General features: G+C 45.8%; 1 protein-coding gene across 1 annotated transcript; it reads left to right on the top strand.

The window, feature by feature from the left end:
- The first annotated feature begins 1,994 nt into the window (after window positions 1–1,994).
- LOC142841784 (cell adhesion molecule CEACAM3-like) lies at window positions 1,995–17,146 on the top strand. The gene is made up of 7 exons (XM_075958840.1): window positions 1,995–2,061; window positions 3,142–3,501; window positions 6,619–6,975; window positions 10,770–11,123; window positions 12,347–12,706; window positions 15,527–15,874; window positions 16,863–17,146. The coding sequence occupies exons 1-7, from the start codon at window positions 1,998–2,000 to the stop codon at window positions 17,144–17,146; spliced, it is 2,127 nt and encodes a 708-aa protein (XP_075814955.1). The 5' UTR covers window positions 1,995–1,997.
- Window positions 17,147–19,288: the final 2,142 nt, after the last annotated feature.

The raw sequence follows: 19,288 nt of genomic DNA, 5'->3' as shown, positions 1-19,288 counted from the left end.
CTGTGGTCCTGCCTGGGTAGTTAGCTGAAATAAAGCCTGCTCCTGGTGTCATGTGTAAGATTTCTGTACAGACATCGAGTCCCGAGGACAGGCTGTGGATGCTTACTAGGGAAGTTCTATGGGAAATGTTATTCCGTCCTATCTGTAGGACATCCTTGAACAGCAAAGCCTTGGAAGGCACTGGCTCAGGATGAGCAGTGGAGGTCAGTGCAGCTGGAGAAACAAAGCTTTCTGCAGTTCCTGGAGGCCATGGGTCAGTGAAGACCAGGAGAGAAATGGGGCATCTGACTCCAGGTTCTAGGTCTGTACCATCAAGCTCTGCAGTTCAATTCACACATGGCAAAGACGTTTCTCCCATACAGCACAGGAGACCGCCATCCGTGAGCACTAAAGTCCTCCTGCATGTGCCTGTAAGACATCTGGCTCTCTAGTTAAGCATGGACCAGAGAGGGAGGAACAGGCAGCATGTTTTCTGCCCTGACTTCCTTCAGTGCTACACGATGGCCCAGATCAGAAAGAAAATGGACCCTTCCTCTAACTGCTGTTGCTTTATCACAGCATGAGAAAGAAACAGAACAGCATATGACATGGAAGAGCAGAGAACACATTCATTTGAATCAATGCTCTTTCTACCAAAGACAAGACCTTTCAGCTCCTGATGGGCAAGGAGAAGGAAGGATTTAGACATCAGTCGTGGGGCAGAAAAATATGCCATCCCACACTGGTGTCCTGTCTTTTGACTCTTGAGAGAAATTTCCAAGGACTTTGTTCTGAATTTTTCTGCGGAGGATGCCTACCCTCTGTGCACACTATTTCAACTTTAGTCAAGGACTTCCCAGGAAAGATCTGAAACCTTGCCTGGGCCTACCCTACCCTAGATGGAATTAGGAGTCCTGAAGAGCACAGTGAGCAGGATGACAAACCCCACATCCCCCCTGTGCTGAGGGTATTAGGCAGGCCACATTTGACTTGCTGACCTTGCCTGGTGTAGCCCTAGGCATGAGATTGCAGTTCTCCCAGTGATCCCCAGGAGGCAGTATCAGGACACACCCTCAACAATCAGAAAATTGTTTCCCTGAGTTATGACCTTGCCTAGGAGACTCATTTCCATCCTTGTTGCCACTAACCCAAAACTCCCCACCCAGAGCCTGCTGTTACCTACATGTTTGAGAACACCTTTCTGTATGGGGATTGCGAAGGTCTTCTCCCTCTTCATTTCTCATAGATGATTTCACTAGGGAATCACTTAGACAAAGGGCAAAGGTGACCCAGGAAGATTAGGGAGGACTTAGGCTCATCTAACACGCAGCTCAGCCAACATGTAATGCTGAAGGTTGGCCTTGAAACACTCCATTGAAAGAGAGAACCCATAGTACTTTCTAGGACACATAGGTCACTTCTGTCCCAACACTGCGGACATGAAACTCCTCAGACAATGGTTCCTGGGCCTCTCTCCTGGATCAGGAATTTGACTGGTGACATCAGTGATGCAGGATTGATCTTCATCCCTAGTCATCACTCAGCTGCTCCTTTTGCAGCCCTCAGAGACTGTCCCCTTCCTGCTGGGAGTAAATGCCACCTTCCCAGAGCACTGAGGATGCAGGGAAGACTGGGTGCTCAGCTCTCTGTGTCACGAGGATGCATAGGCAGGATGGAGGCTCCCTCTTTGATGATGACATACCCAAGGCACGCCATAGCAGTTGTCAGCCCTGGGATGAGCTGTTATTCTCTGAGGGCATGGGGATGCTTATCAGCATTGTTGTCCAGTGTATTGCTTTGAGGTGAAACATAAGGAGAGAAAAGCTGAGAGGGTTGCAGAACAGCACTGAGAATGGAAGGGACAGAGACCCCACCACCCGGAGCCCATTGAACTCTGGAAAATGCTCCAGCCTGGGAGGTAGCTTGTCTCAGGAGGAAGGACAGCAGAGTCTGGGGACCAGCTGTATTGGAGCTAAAGCTCTTCTCATCAGAGGGAGGACGACACAGAGAGAAGAGAGATGGAGGTGTGCTCTCTGATTCCCTGCAAATGCTGCACCCCTTGGCAGGGGCTCCTGCTCACAGGTAAGTGTACCCACTCTCTGACTGTGTGGGGGACAGGAACTCAGAGGCAGCCTGAAGTCTCCTAAAGATGAAAGACACCCTCCAGGAGATTTGAGGTTTCTGTTTGCAGTTATAGAGCAGAAGGTGCAGTGCGGGACAGAGGCTCAGCAGCCTGAAGCTCCCAGCAGATAGGAGGTGATGAGGGGACGAGAGAAGCCTCAAACACTCCCCGTTCAAAGTCAGTTATACTGGCTGTAATATTCTGAAGTGTGATTCTCCAAATAGAAATCAAACAGGGGTGGGCCAATGAGATGGCTCAGTATGGAGACATGACAACCTGAATTCAGTCCTCAGCTTCCACAGGGTAGCTTCTTCTCTGCAGGTTTTTCTCTGCCCTTCACACAGGTGTTGTGTGCACCCACACATGGGCACACTGAGACACTTTTGTCCATGCAGCTGCTGTGGCATACACGCACACTTGCACACACTGAAACAGATGCCTTCACAGAGACACACATGTAGTACATAAGCAAATATAAAAAAATCACACTTGAGTATAACAATTGTAATTTGATCTAACATGGGGAACTATGTAGATAACCCCATGGAGACTTATTTCTCCTATCCCTTTCCCCCCTTTCCTCCCTCCCTTCCTCCTTTCCTCCTTCTCTCCATTCCATTCTTCCTTCTTTCCTCTCTCCACTTCTGCCTGAATATTTTCCAGGAAGTAAACCTAAAGAGGTCACACTAATCTCTGTTCTCACAAAGTCCTGCTTCAAGTGAACCTGATCTCTGAGCATCCAGAAAATAAAGTCATGGGCTGACTGGAGCACACAGGGAACAGAGAAAAAAAACTCAGAGTGAGAACTCTCTAGGGAAGTCAGAGAGGCACTGCTCCTCACACCAAATATACTGTGTGAGGAGGGATATGGGGACACTGTGCGGGGGGGGGGGGGTCAGCTGAACCTGAGTACAGAATTCCACAGAGAGCAAATAATAGGCTCCATGTTGCTCACCTCCATCAAGGAGGTTGGGCATATCCCTAAGGTGAGCAGTGTCAGCCCTGCTCAATATTGGTGGCTTTTCTCTGTTCCCTTCCAGCCTTCCTTTTAACCTGTTGGCACCTGCCCACCACTGCCCAAGTCACCATCGAATTAGTGCCGCCCCAAGTGGTTGAAGGAGAAAACGTTCTTCTACGTGTTCATAATCTACCTGAGAATCTTCTAGCCTTTGTCTGGCACAAGGGGCTGAGGAATATGAGCCTTGGAATTGCACTATATTCACTGGCCAAGGGTTTAAGTGTGACAGGGCCCATACACAGTGGTAGAGAGACAGTGTACAGCAACGGATCCCTGCAGATCCACAATGTCACCCAGAAGGACACGGGATTCTACACCTTTCGAACCATAAATGGACAAGTAGGAGTCTCATCAATAACAACCACGTACCTTCATGTGTACAGTAAGTGATTCTTGGTGAACTCTGGGTGTTGGGTGGGACTCATTCCATTGGACACACACAGAAATGTCAAATCCAATCTGTGTCTATTTCCCCTCTTCATGTGTCTCCCTGTTGGAGTTTGAGCATTTAGTGCAGGACACACAATGGCAATAGCTGAGAATCCTTCATTTGACTGCACTTTGCACATAGTTGGATGTATGGTGCATAATTCAGCCAAAGGTATCAGCCTTTGTTTTGACTTTAGGGGTTCTTAGCAGGAATGTGTCCCTGAGAAAGACCTAGTGATGACTGCAGTCAGGATGGATCTGTCCCCTTCCCCATGCATCACTCACCAGTCCCTTTGAAGCCTCACAGACATCCCTGCCACCTTCCTGCTAAGAAGATATTCCATCTTTTCAGAGCATTGAGAACTCAGAGAAAACTGGGTACCCAGATGGGTTTCTGTGTTCCACAGGGAGTGCAGAGGCTCCCTCTTAGCTCTGACAGACTCAGGGCCAGGACACAGCAGAGGCAGCCCCAGGGTAATCTGTGTTATATTAAGGCACAGGGATGCTCATCAGCCCTTTTGATCACCAGGTAGTCTGGAGGACTGAAACATAAAGAGAGAAGTAGAGAAGGTTATGGGGCAGCACTGAGAGTAAGGGGCAGAGTAGAGTTTTAAAAAGAGAACACTCACAGCCCATGGAACTCTGGGAGATGCTCCTGTCGGGAAGGAGGCTCAGCTCAGATGAGGAAAGGACAGCTGAGCTCATGTGTCACAAGGGGAGGTCAGACGAGGCCACCGAGACTAGGGATGTAGTCTTGTATCCCTCTAAAAGGGGTCACTGACTCTCAGGGACTCTTGCTCACAGGTGAGGGGACCACAAGTTCACAGTGTGAGAGGAGAGGACTTCCAAAGACTGTCTTGAGTCTCCTAAGGGGGACAAGGACATGAGCGGAGTCTTGGAGCTCATATGAGTGAAGACCCAGGGAAGTCCAGAGAGTCAGCAACAGGAAACTTATTCTTTTTTTTTTCCTTTGATATCTTTGTAATTTTTTTTATTTTTTTCTTTTTGTATTGAGAAAAAAAATTTCCGCCTCCTCCCAGCCTCCCACTCCTCCCCCCCAATCCTCTCCCCGTCCCCCCACTCCTCTCCCTCTCCCCCCACTCCTCTCCCCCTCCCTCTCCAGTCTGAAGAGCAGTCAGGGTTCCCCGCCCTGTGGAAAGTCCAAAGTCCTCCCCCCTCCATCCTGGTCTAGGAGGGTGAACATCCAAACTGGCTAGGTTCCCACGAAGCCAGAACATGAAGTAGGATCAAAACCCAGTGCCATTGCCCTTGGCTTCTCAGCAGCCCTCATTGTCCGCCATGTTCAGAGAGTCCGGTTTTATCCCCTGCTTTTTCAGTCACAGTCCAGCTGGCCTTGGTGAGCTCCCAATAGATCTGCCCCACTGTCTCCGTGGGTGGGTGCACCCCTCTTGGTCCTGACTTCCTTGCTCATCTTCTCCCTCCTTCTGTTCCTCACTGGGACTTTGGGAGCTCAGTCCAGTACTCCAGTGTGGGTCTCTGTCTCTATCTCCATCCATTGCCAGATGAAGGTTCTATGGTGATATGCAAAATATTCATCAATATGGCTATAGGATAGGATCGTTTCAGGTTCCCTATCTTCAGCTGCCCCAGGAACTAACTGGGGACCTCGCCTTGGGCACCTGGAAGCCTCTCTAGGTCCAAGACTCTTGCCAACCCTAAGATGGCTCCCTTAATTAAGATATGTGCTTCCCTGCTCCCCTATCCAACCTTCCTTTATCCCAATCATCCCATTGCCCCAAGTTCTCCCCATCCTACCCTTCTCACTTTTCTCTCCCCATCTCCCCTTACCCCCCTCCCATCCCACCCTTAAGATCCCGATTTTTTGCCTGGCAATCTTGTCTACTTCCCCTACCCAGGAGGATAGCTATATGTTTTTCTTTGGGTTCACCTTCCTTCAATGGAAGAATGGATGAAGAAAGTGTGGAATATATACACATTAGAGTACTACTCAGCGGTAAAAAACAATGACTTCTCAAATTTTGCATGCAAATATTTTCATTTGCATGAAATGGAAATTTGCATGCATGGAAATAGAAAATACTATCCTGAGTGAGGTAACCCAGACCCAAAAAGATGAACATGGGATGTACTCACTCATAATTGGTTTCTAGCCTTAAATAAAGATTAGTGAGTCTATAATTGGATATCCTAAAGAAGCTAAATAAGCAGGAAACTTATTCTTATCCTTGATGAATATGAAAAAGTAATGGGATGGGGGATTGTTCTTACTCAAACTTAATCAGTATGACTACAGTATTCTAAAGACTGATGTTTTCAGCTTGGTGTCCCAAAGAAAAAAATTCAGCTGTTTTTAACCAGGGATGTGGCTCAGTCGGCATAAGCATTTGCTTCATTGTCTGTAAAACTGAGACTAATGAACACAAGTCCTCCGACCTCCACCTAGGTACTGTGTACTGCAGCTACTCCCACACCTTGAGGCATGCTCTTATACACAAACTCACACACAAATATAAATGAGCCATAAAAATAAGAGCAAATGGAAAAATTCAACTCTATATTCCAAAGTTTATAAATTTCTTAAATAATCCATGGGCATACAGGGTCCTGCAACTTCATTCATTCTCCAAAGGTGTCTGAGTTTTTCTAGGCACCATTTCTTTAAAAAATGTAAGACAAATCCAGGCTCTCACAATTGCCTAGTACTAGTGGACTGGAAGTAAAGAAAACTAGAAGGTGAAGTCAGGTGTTCACTGGAACCACAAGAGAAAAAACATAAACAACAGAAGTCAGGTGTCAAGGTCTGTAGGGAAAGAGGTCAGGGAGACATGTTCCCAATACCAGTCTACACTGAATGTGAGCAAGGGTCTGAGGGTAGTGAGTCGGGGCCTTGTTGACACCTGAGCAGAGAGTGGCATACAGAAGAAATGACAAGTGCAGGAATATTGAGAACATGGAAGTCAGTACGCGACAGGAAGACACTCACCCATACACCAAGGATAAGTTATGGACAACCTGCTTAGGATACAGGGTTTTATCTTAGCCAAATACAAAAGTCCAACTATTGAATGATCTCTATCTTCCCTTCTAGCCTCCATTTTGACCTGTGGCCGCCCCACCTCTTCCCAGCTCACTATTGAATCAGTTCCACCCAGCGTTGTGGAAGGGGAAAGTGTTCTTCTAATGGTTCACAATCTCCCAGAGAATCTTCGAGCCCTTTTCTGGTACAAAGGAGTGACTGTGTTCAAGAACCACGAGGTTGCTCGGCACATAATAGGCAAGAATTCAAGTGTGCTGGGCCCTGTACACAGTGGTAGAGAGACGGTGTACAGCAATGGATCCCTGCTGTTCCAGAATTTCACCAGGAATGACACTGGATTCTACACTCTACGAACTCTGACCACAGATCTGAAAGCTGGAGTAGCCCATGTGCAACTACGGTTGGACAGTAAGTGATTCTTGTGATCATTCAGTGGGTTGAGTTTAGACACACAGGACTCTCTTGCCTGACTTGTGCATAACTCTACTCTGTACTGTGTCTCCATGCTGGTGTTTGAAGATTTAGTGCAGGACAATCATGCTAGAGACAAACAGCTATAGATCTGGCTCTTGCCCTGACTCCACCCTCAGAGAGGAGTGTGTGTGTGTGTGTGTGTGTGTGTGTGTGTGTGTGAGAGAGAGAGAGAGAGAGAGAGAGAGAGAGAGAGAGAGAGAGAGAGAGAGAGAGATGGGAAAGGACAAGTCAGTGCATCAGACTCAGTGTTGTCTTTGGGTTCTCACCAAGAACATGGTACTGAGAAGGACCCTGTTGGCATCAGGCATATCTTGGGATTCTCAGAGAGAGGTGAGCCCCAGAAAGCCCTGGTTCCAGACCTCTCTCTCACGCTTGATTACAAGTGACCTTGGGGGGTATTTTTCCGGGTTTGGACTCTTACTTCCTTATGGAGGTGAAAGGGAACAACGGTTTTTTGGCTGTCCATAGTTCATAAACCAACTAGTGCATTCATTTGAGAGCTGCATTCATGCTATCTCACCTGGGCACCTCCTTTGGAGGCTCAACATGGAGGGCAGAGCTGGATAAGTGCCTAGGTTATCAGCCAACTCTTCTGATGGGCTTTTGAGAATTCACAGGAAGATCAGGTCCCCAAGATGAAGAACAGAGGACACAGGTCCAGCCCAGGGAATTCCCTCAAGAAGTCAAATAGTAAGAGGATCTGATGATCTTGGCATCTCCTAGGCATGAGTTACAGTCATCCTATTGCTAATATCTCACAGTCAAACCCTGAGATGCTGGTTTCCTGGAGAAGATGATAGAAACTTGTGTGATTTCCATTTCTTTCCCAAAAGACCCAGAGAGCCCCCCACAAGGCCATTTTGACCTACTGGTGCTTCCTTTGTCTGAGAATAGTACTATGCTAGGGGAGCACGTTCAGCCTCCTTCCTTCTAGCATATTCCACAGGGAAAGAGAGAGAGTGACCACAGAGGAGTTACCAAGCAAAGGATAGAAACACCCCTAAAATGTCAAGGCAGACCTGAACTATACCTAAGTCGACTAAAGAGTCTGGAATTCAGGTTTCCACTTGAAACTCTCCACAGAAGGGTGAGACCACACCTCTCCAGGACACAGGGGACCTCCACATACAGGACTTGGATCTCCTGTTACAGCTGCTCCTGGATGTCTGTCCTGGATCAGACCTTGAACAGTGACACTGAGTGTCTTTCCTCTGACATCACTCAGATGGTCCCTTTCCAGCTCTCACAGACATCTGCTACCTTCTGGATGAGAGCAAATTCCACCTCCTGAGCACACTGAGGACTTGAGGACAACCAGGTTCACAGCAGAGTTTCTGTGTCAAAAGGGATGTATAAGAAATGGGAGGATGGGAGGAGGTGGAAATTTTTAATAAATAAAAAAATTAAAAAAGGAGAGAGTCCCCCTCTTTGGTGCTACAGAGCCAAAGCCAGAGATACAGCTGAGGTTAGCTTTAGGGTGAGCTGTTAGACTTTGGGGCACAGGGATGATAATTGGCAGGTTGTGTTTGGTCTGGAGGACTGAAACATAAAGAAAGAGATTGGAGTAGAGAAACACCAAGCAATGCCAAGGAGAGGAGACAGCAGTGTCCTGGACAAGGACCCACCCACAGTTCGTTATGGGTCTGGGACAGCAGAGTTGACTCTGGGAAGAGGAGCTGACTCTGGGACTGCAGAGTGTAGTAGCAGTGCTGGAACGGAAACTCTTCTATGTCCAGAGTCTATGGAGCTCCATTGTTCCTCCCACCAAAGGGCACCATGGATAAGGGCTAGTCTCATAAGTGAAGAGAGAATTGACTGCAGTGTGTGGGAATGGGGAGCTCAGGCCCTGGCTGGAGTCTCCAAGGAGGACAAGAGTCTGAAGGAGAATCAATGAAAAGACAAGATTCTCCTTCAGACTCTTGTCCCCAGTGGAGATGACACAGAGGTGGACAAGAGGGCCAGCAGCAGGAAGTTCTCAGTGAACAGGAAATGGTAAGGGGTAGGGATGGATGCCAGATTGTTCTCTACTCAGTGGTGATCGTGTTGGTTACTATATTCTGAAGAAAGATGTTCCCAACTATAATAGTGTCCTGTGCTACCGTCTCGCCAGCAAGAACGACGCGGCACATTCAGGATCCTTCTGCAGAAAAGCTTTATGCGTCTTGAGAGGGAGAGCATAAGCTTACAGAGCGAAGACCTCAAGGGTCGAAAACCCGGCCCTTATATAGCTTAACAGTCCTCGCCTCGGACGTGTCAAACTCTGACTGGCTGCAGCCTGTCAAACCCTATGACGCCACGGGAGAGGCAGAGAGCAAGGGATGGAAAGTTACTATGTGCATGCGCACTGGCTTGACAAGGTAAACTGTTATTTACCATGCACATGCGCACTGGCTTGATTACAGTGGTGGTGCTGATGGTCAGCGTCATCTTGCAATGGAGTATGTGGGAACGGCTCCCCACATAATAGCGTGACACAGAGAAGAATCTGACCTGGGTGGGTCAGTGAGGTGTTTCAATGAGTGAAGACAAATTCTGTCAGGCCCAGTAACCTGAGTTTAATCTTCCATTCCATGTGATGGAAAGAGAAAACCCTCTTACTCCTCAAAGTTGTCCTTTGCTTCACGTATAAGTACTGTGGCACAACCTGGCCATATATACATATATGTAGTAATACACATGTGTTCACAACTGCATGCATTCACACAAACATAAAATGGAAATAGTTGTAAAAAATTAAATCAAACTAGGGTATCCATGTGGTGATATTTTGTTTGTGATTTACCAAATGAAGCTTGCCTGAAAATCAGAGTGAGGAGCTAAGCCACTAGTTAGCCGAGGAGACCAGGTAGTGATGGTAAACATCTTTAATACTAGCATTCGGGAGGCAGAGGCAGACAAATCTCTGTGAGTTCAAGTTTACCCTGGTCTACACTAGATTGATCCAGTCTCAGAGAGAAACAGAACTCATGTCTTGGATGCCAGCACTTGGGATCACTTGCTTTTAATCCCAGTACTAGGGAGGTGGAGATAAGAGTGATATGGCTGGGCAGAAGAGGAATATAAGGTGGGAGAAGACAGAAGCTCAGAGCATTCATGCTGAGGATTCCTAGAGGCAAGACTGCCCATTCAGTTTGAGGATTTGGTAGAGGCTGAGAGTGTCATAAATAAAACCCTAGACATGCTGGAAATTGGAATATTGGTTGTTTGTTCTCATGTTCAATCATTCATTAATTCTCCACAGGTGTCAGAACCTTTTCTAGGTAGCATGCCTTCAAAAAAATGAGATTAACCTTGGTCTTAACAAAAGCCTATTCCAAGCGGACTTCAAGATGGGCCATAAAATAAAGCTTGAATGTGAAGTCAGGTGCTGATTGGAGCCACAAGAGGAAAGAACATAAATAACAGAAAGTCAGAGAGTCAGGTGTCAAAGTCTGTAGGGAAATAAGCCAGGAAGTCATCCCCCAACACCAATCTACACCAAATGTGAGCTGGAGTTCGAAGGCAGCAAACCAGGGCCATGTTGACAACTGAGCAGGTAATGCCATACAGAGAAAATGACAGGTATGGGGACATTGAATGCATGGAGGTCATGTGCTGACCTCCACTCAGTAGGACAGGGAGACACTCACACACCTGGGCAGAGCAATGGACATACCTGTTCAGGACACAGGGCTCCAATTTAGGCAAATACAAAAGTCCTAGTATTAATGATCTTTCTTCCCTTCTAGCCTCCCATTGTAGGCATCATCTTACCTCTTCCCAGCTCACTATTGAATCAGTTCCACCCAGTGTTGTGGAAGGGGAAAGTGTTCTTCTAGTGGCTCACAATCTCCCAGAGAATCTTCGAGCCATTTTCTGGTACAAAGGAGTGACTGTGTTCAAGAACCATGAGGTTGCCCAACACATAATAGGCAAGAATTCAAGTGTGCTGAGTCCTGCACACAGTGGTAGAGAGACGATGTACAGCAATGGATCCCTACTGCTCCAGAATTTCACCAGGAATGACACTGGAATCTACACCCTACGGACTCTGACCACAGATCTGAAACCTGGAGTAGCCCATGTGCAACTACGGTTGGACAGTAAGTGATTCTTGTGATTATGCAGTGCCATGTGGCGTTTGAACACACAGCACTGCCTTTCCTGTGCATAGTGTCCCTATGTTGATGTTTGAGCACATAGTGGCAGACACACATAATGAGGACAAAGAGTAATAGAGCATACTTTATCATCTAACACCCCCTGTATCAAGAAAGCCCTGGACACAAAGTAACTCTGTCTAAGACATCAGATTATGTCCAGTCTCTTGGGGATCTAAACTCACATTTCAGTAAGAAAGACCATGTAGGCATCAGGCAATTGCTGCTTGAGGAAATCATGGCATCTTAACAGAGAGGGGAGTACCAGGAAGCCTTGGCCACACTTCTCTATCCTAGGCTCAACTACTAGTGATCATAGGAACATTTCGCCAGGGCTAGACTATTCATGCCTCTCAGAGCTGAATGGGAGCAATGGTTTTTGGCTGTCCATGTCAGACTGAGGTATTTTCTCTTAACATGAGTTTCATAAATAAAATCTAGCGACTGTTGCAGAGACAGTGGAGGAATGATTCCTATTAGTTTGTTCTTCATTGCTTGCTCAGCCTGGTCTCTTATAGCACTCTGGAGTACTTAGGACAAGAGTAGAACTGCTTTTGGGGGGTGGACTCTCCCACATCAGTCACCATTTTAAAACATTGTACTATAGACTTGCCCACAGATCAATATGGAGGTGGCATTTTCAATTGAGTCCTCCCCTTTCAAACCACCTGTACCTTGTGTGACATTAACATAAAATCAGTCATCTTAGTATCTAAGTATTTTTTAATACATAAGCTTTGCAAGAATATCCAACATCTCCTGGCCTTCACCCAGTCCTAGACTTGTGGACTTCGGGGAAGAGCAGTAAGGACATCTAGAAGGTGAAGTCAGGGATTGAAACCACAAAGGAAACTTCGGGAAAATATGTAGAATGAAGTTGTGCGGTTTGTGGAGGAAAAGTTCAGAGAAGGCATAATCTCAAACTCAGTGTGCATGGGTGTGAGCAGTGCTTGACTGAGGGAAGAGAGGGTCAGCTATGGAGAGACTCCAGGAGAGAGGTCCATGCAGAAGAAGTGACATATTAGGGGCACTAGTGGAATGCAGGTAACATAGCCACCCATGCATCTTTCGGCTGAATGATGAATCTACCTTTTTAGGATGAAGGTTGCTACTTTTCCATCAAGCACAATGATCTTTGTGCTGACTGTTTCCCTTTTGTCTTTCAGCATCCCTTTCTACAGGCTGCAACCTTTTCACTTCTGTCCAACTTATGATAGAACCAGTGCCACAGAATCCTGTTAAAGGGGAAAGCATTCTTCTCCTTGTTCATAATCTGCCAAAAGATCTGCAAACCTTTTCCTGGTACAAATCATTTTACAGCACCCAGAGTTTTAAAATTGCAGAATACAGAGGAGCCATGAATTCCATCACCTGGGGGCCTGCCTACAGCAGAAGAGAAATAGTGTACATCAATGGATCCCTTCTACTACAGGATGTCACGGAGAAAGATGCAGGATTCTATACACTACAAACTTTAAACAGAGATTTCAAAACTGAAAACACACATATACAATTCCATGTGTACAGTAAGTAATTCTCTTTGGCTCCCAGCTGTTGGCTGTGGCTTATCCTACTTTATACACTGAACTGTCAGGATTGGGCTGTGCCTCCTCTCTCCCCCACTGCATTGTGTTTGGACTTTTACTGCAGGACATGCATGGGTTAGATAAATTTTAATTCAGCAGAAGCCCTTACCTGTCTTTATCTGCAGAGAGGAGGTCCTGTGCTGGGTAAACTCAGCCCTAGGATGCCACCCTTAGCACAGACACTTGGAGCTCTCAGTATGCACATGTCCCCAGAAAGACTCTGTGGGAGTCAGGCAGGCCCTGGCTAAGGAAGTTATGGGATCCTCACAGAAAGCACCAGGAAGCCCTGACTGAAAATCTCTACCTGTGGCTAGACTCTAGATAACACTGGGGGAGCTTTTTTGACTTCCTGTTAGAGCTGACAGGGAACAAGGCTCTATTGGTATTTGGAACCAACTAGTGCACCATCATGAGAGCTAAGGTTAGCTTAGGTCACCTAGATATCTTCCTCAGAGACAACACAAGGAGAGACTAACTTGTCAGGTGCCCAGTCATTAAATAACTGTCTTGATGGATGATGGAATTATGAGACCTCACAGGAAGGCGAGGGTCCCCAAGGGGAGTAACAAAGGACGGATTTTTTTTGCAAGTGATTGTCCTCTGTACTCCAGCCCTTGAATGCTCTCCTGCAGGAAAGTAGCAATATTTCCTCTTGTAATCATTAGATGGCTAGAGAAGAACACACAATCAATAAATACCTCAAAAAGTATTTCCAGGAGCCATGAGCTTAATTGTAGCCTACATTCCAACCATGTCCCTATGGATGTGGAGGTCACCGACAGGTTTCTTAGACCTACTGGTTGCTTCCTGTGTTTCTAAGCACGATTCTCTGCCAGAAGATCCTATGTTATTACCCTCTACCTCCTGGCACATCCCATGAGGACTTGACCTAGATAGATGTCAGCTACATCCCCACACAGACATTGAGAGATCCAAGGCACAGCTCAACCATCACAGGAAGATGGAGGGTCCCCCTGAAATTCTTCCTAGGATGATGGAGCCTCTGCTCTCTCTCCAAGACTCAGGTCACCTCCTGTTTCACATCCTCATGAATCTCCTCCTGGGTTTTATAACAATGTATCTTGACTAGTGACTCCACTGAGAATGGGTCTGTCCGCTCTTCAAGGCATCACTTAGATGGTTCCTTTATAGCCCTCAAAGACATCACTGTTACCTTCTTGTGGGGAGTAAATGCCAACTTTTCAGAGCATTGAGAACACAGGGGAGACTAGGTGCTCAGCTAGGATTCTGTGTCATAAAGGATACATTGGGAGAACAGAGCAGAGACAAGTCCTGGGGTAAGCTTTTGTCCTAGGGCACAGAGATGACTATCAGCCTTGTTGCTTACTGCATGTTATAGAGGAATGAAAAATATATAGAGAATCTGACTGTGACACCAGGCAGGAGTAAGTGTTTAAGGGACAGAACATGGTCTTGGAAATCATCCTGACAACAGCCAGCATGTCAGCATTAACCTGAGATATGTGCCTGCCTGTTAGAAGGCTGAGCTCAGAGGAAGGAAGGCTGTAGGGATCGAGGGCAGTGCTGGAACCAAAGGTGTTCTTCACAGAGGGAAGGCAGAGCAGGAAGCAACCTCCATGAAGATGCACTGTGTATTTCTCTGCAAAGGGTGCAGCCCCTGGTAGTGGCTGCTGCTCACAGGTGAGGAGAATACAGTCTGATAGTATGTGGGGGAGGGGAGCTCAGAGACTGACTGGAATCTCCTAAGGGGGAAAGACAGGAAAGGCTCCCTCAATTTGTCCCCTGACTTCCATGTAGGTGCTGTTATCTGTGTCCATCCCAAGACACAGGATGGCATCCACCTGCTCCTGCACAAACACCCACACTCATACCCGCTCACACCCACACACCGACTCCCCACACATGCGCAAGTTCATATAAGCTGGAGTTGTATCTGGTGTCAGTCGCTTCACACATGAGCATTTCATAAACATCTGGACATGAATCCATGTACATTTGATCTTCCATCTGCCCGCATGTATCTGAGCCTGAACAGGTATTCAGCCTTCCAGAAAAATCACATTAGTTTTCCTAACAAGGGCCCGACTCTAGTGGACTGGAAGACAGACCAGGAGGCCTATCTTTTTTTTTTTTTCAGTGTTCTTGCACATGGCTGTCCTTAACTTTATTTATTTATTTTTTTCTCACTTTTTTTTATTGAGACAATGATAAAAAAGAAAACAAGTTTCCACCTCCCCCCAGCCTCCCATTTCCCTCCCCCTCCTCCCACCCTTCTCCCCCTCCTCCCACCCTTCTTCCCCTCCCCCCACTCCTTTCCCCCTCCCTCTCCAGTCCAAAGGGCACTCAGGGTTCCCTGCCCTGTGGTAAGTCCTAGGTCCTCCCCCCCCAGGAGGCCTATCTTTAAGTGAAGTCTGGGGTTGACTGCATCCAGAGAAGGGAGAGATGTAAGGGGTCAGAAGGTGAAGACTGGGAGCCCGTAGAGTATGAGGTCAGGGAAGGCATCCTACCTTCATGTTTTCCGAGTGTGAACAGGCATGTGAGAACAGTGAGTGAGGAAACATGTGTGGAGACAGTTCTCCACACAGGAAGTGATGCATTCAGGTGCACAGAGGTCATGGAGGTCATTTGCTTACTTCCCCCCTCTGAGTTTGACAAACACTTTCATCCACCTCAGCTGAGTGATTACTGAGCTTCTCAGTAACCAGGCCCCTTCTTTTCATCAAAGATAAAGGTCTCAGTATTGATTTGTCTCTCTTCCCTTGTACTTCCCCTTTTTAGACTGCAGGCTTCCTCCCACCACTGCCCAGCTCACTATCCAGCCAATGCCACCAAATGCTGTTGAAGGGAAAAACATTCTCCTAGCTGCTCATAATATCCCAGGGAATCTCCGATCATTTGTCTGGTACAGAGGGGCAACCACTGTCAACAGACACGGAATTGCACAGAATGTTATAGCCACTAACAGAAGCTTGCTGGGGCCTGCACACAGTGGTAGAGAGGTTGTTTACCCCAACGGATCTCTGCTGCTCCACAATGTCACCCAGAAGGACACTGGATTCTACACCCTAAGAACCTTAAATACACAGCTGGAAACTCAAGAAACACAAGTGTATCTCCACATATACAGTAAGTCATTTTTTGTGACCTCTGGCTCTGGTGGGGTTGATTTCCCTGTGCATACCCAGGACTCTCCATTGTGGAATGACTGTGTCCTCTTTACATTTTGTCTCCACATTGGGGTTTGAACACTTAGTGCAGGATGCACATCAGGTAGACAGTAATGGACACCAGAATCCTTCACCTGACTCCACCTACAGAGGATGTCAGTCAGCCTCAGAATCTTGAGGCTCTCACCATGAACATGGCCTTGAGCAAGACACTATGGGAGTCAGGCATGAGCTGTCTGGGAAACCACGGTTTTATTTCAGTGAGGGACTCTGGAAGCTCTGACTCCAGACCTGTGTTTCAGGCTCAACTCCAGGTGATCACTGAGAGCTTGTTTCCAGTGCTAAAATTTACTTCCTGCTGGAGCTGACAGGAAACAAGTCTTTACTGACTGTCCAAAACCCACAGAGTGTAAAACCAGCTGTGCATTGCCACTGCAACTGTAGTTATGCATGTCATCTGGGCTTCTCCTGCTCATAAATCTCAGCACACAGGTGCAAGGATGTAAGTCAATGCTTCTGATGTGCTTAGGATACGTCAAAGAGGGTCAGGGTCCCCAAGGGGAAGGACAGAGGAGAAATTTATTTCAGGCAGCTGCTTTTCCTCAGGGATCTAACCTAGGGAACTGTCTCCTGCAGGTAAATAGTAACTGATGCTTCTGACAGGAGGAGCTTCCCTATCTCAAGGGCAGGCCATTGCCCATATCTAAACGACTCAAAGACACAATGATCATGTATTTTGTGCACTAGTGAAGGGAAACAGAGTCCCAGGAAACACAGATTGAATCAGGGTCACACAGGTCATGGGTGACAGATCCAAACCACAAGAAATCTGTCTGTTGTCATAGCCTGCATGTCTCCACCCTGCAAGTTTTATTAAGTGTCTGTCGATTACAGAGGGGCTGATTGAGATATGTGAAGGGCTATTGTCATTTTTTTTTGCTTCACAGAGCCTGTAACACAGCCTTTTATCCGAGTCACCAATACCAAAGCTATAGTACAAAGCTCTGTAGTTCTCACCTGCCTCTCAGCTGACACTGGTATCTCCACCCGATGGATCTTCAATAACCGGAGTCTGCAGCTCACAAAGAGGACGACGCTATCCATGACAAAGTGCCAACTCAGAATAGATTCTGTCAGGAGGCAGGATGCTGGAGAGTATCAGTGTGAGGTCTCCAATCCAGTCAGTTCAAAGACCAGTCTCCCAGTCAGGCTGGTCGTGATGAATGAGTGACCTCTCTCCTTTTATCTTACAGCAGAGTGGATGCATTTTTATCAATGGGGTACAATAAGGAGCAAAGTTTTGTGGTGAAAATGATCAGTTACTACTCAGGTAAAGCCAGCATGTTGACTTATGATTGTAATTCTGGGATAAAGGTGTATCCAAGGATAGGCCAAGATATCAAGAGAGACTTGTTTTCTAAAAGTTAAAAGAAGACATTAATATAGTAATCAGAATTGCAAAGGAATTAAGAGCTTAAGTTGTGTATCAAATACAGATAATTTTCAGAATCTGTGAAAATCAATTTCATGAGCTCTAATACTTCTGGATGTTCCAAGACTCTTGTTAACATTGTGTAGTATTTGTATGGAGATACATGCATCCTCTTACATGTTCAAATGTGTTCCATGTATAACTGATTCACATCATCCCAGTGCTGCCTCAGCACCAGTCGTCCACGTGAAGTGAGGGACAGTGACAGGGGAAGCGACTGCTCTTCTTCCCTGTGTACATAACTGTTTACTAAATAGTTTTGACCCAGTTTGTTTGTTGCACAGAAGTGAAAAACTATGGCAAAAGACTGAACTGGACTGTTCTATCCCTGTCATTTACAGGGTGGCTTTTGACAAGATTCTTTTTCCTGTTAATATTTCCTGAGACATATATGGGATTTCTCATTTGGCCATTTTGAAGTTTGCAAATAAATGACATTTGCACATTCATATTTTTATATGGTGGTCATCATTTTCCATCCCCAAAGCATACCTAATCTAGTCCCATTCCCTCCAGCCCTGTGAAACCCCATATATTTATTTTTCTATGCATGTGACAACATAGGACACTTAATTGTTTGTGGTCAATATTAATTTACAGAAGTTTGTTATAGAGGCCACTTGTTCATTTCCCGGCCACCCAGACTCTCAAAATAATCACACAGAAACTGTATTAATTAAATCACTGCTTGGCCTATTAACTCTAGCTTCTTATTGGCTAGCTCTTACATCTTAATTTAACCTATTTCTATTAATTTGTGTATTGCCATGTGGCTGTGGCTTACTGGCAAGGTTCTAGCACACTTGTTCCTGGCAGCAGCTACATGACATCTCCCTGACTCTGCCTCCTTTCTCCCAGCATTCATTTTAGTTTTCCCCACCTAGCACTTTTCTGCCTTCCTATAGGCCAAAGAAGTTTCTTTATTAACCAATGGTATTCACAGCAGACAGAGAGGAATCCCATATTACCTCCCCTTTTCTGTCTAAATAAAAGAAAGATTTTAACTTTAACATAGTAAAATTACATAGAAAAAAACCCAACTATCAAGCAAGACTTACAGTTACAATATTTATATTTACTTTATCTTTTATCATAACTAAGGAAAACTATAATTATAACTATCTATTCTTCAACTCCATCAAATCTCCAGACAGATATAATATTGCCTAAGGAAACAGGAACTGTATTGTAAGAAAATTCCAAACTCTAGAATTGACAGAGACATCTCGCTGCCTGGACAGTCACTCAAAGTTCTTCTGTATTATTGGGGCATTCAATATTTTCTATGAAGCAGGAAATTTGAAGCTATGTTTTGCCTTGTAATGGCAAAGTTCATCAGTTTCTTTCTTCTTTGTCCTGCAGAATGTCTGGCAGACTCTTTCATGAAGCAGGAACCCCGAAGGATCATCTCACCTTTAGGCCAGCTCAGAAGTCATTTCTCTATGGGTTCTGAATGTCCATTCATACAGCATAACATCAAGCAGTCCAGGCAAGAGCAGTATCTTGCCAAAATAGCTAACAAACTTCATAACAAGCCTCTTTGATGCCTGTCATACTTTTGAAGTAGATTGCTGCTGCCAGGAGCAAATGTGTCTCATTGTCATGAAAAGTCCTAGTTCTTAAAACATTTTAAATGCCATATTCCATAGGTCTTTGAAAGGTTTGAAGAATATCTATCTAACTAAAATATATCTGTATATATCTAGAAAATCTAACTAACATGACTACATGCTTGACTATTATAGATGACTTTCTATTAACCTATATTTCTTAATTATATATTACATTTCTAAATGGGCTGCACAAACATAACTTCTTAATCAAGAGCAGAAGCATACTATATAACAAGATTAATCTTAAATTTATATCAATAAACCAAGA

Source organism: Microtus pennsylvanicus, chromosome 1 (assembly GCF_037038515.1).
Source record: "Microtus pennsylvanicus isolate mMicPen1 chromosome 1, mMicPen1.hap1, whole genome shotgun sequence".
Classification (NCBI taxonomy): Eukaryota; Metazoa; Chordata; class Mammalia; order Rodentia; family Cricetidae; genus Microtus; species Microtus pennsylvanicus.
This window is presented reverse-complemented; position numbering and strand designations above follow the sequence as displayed.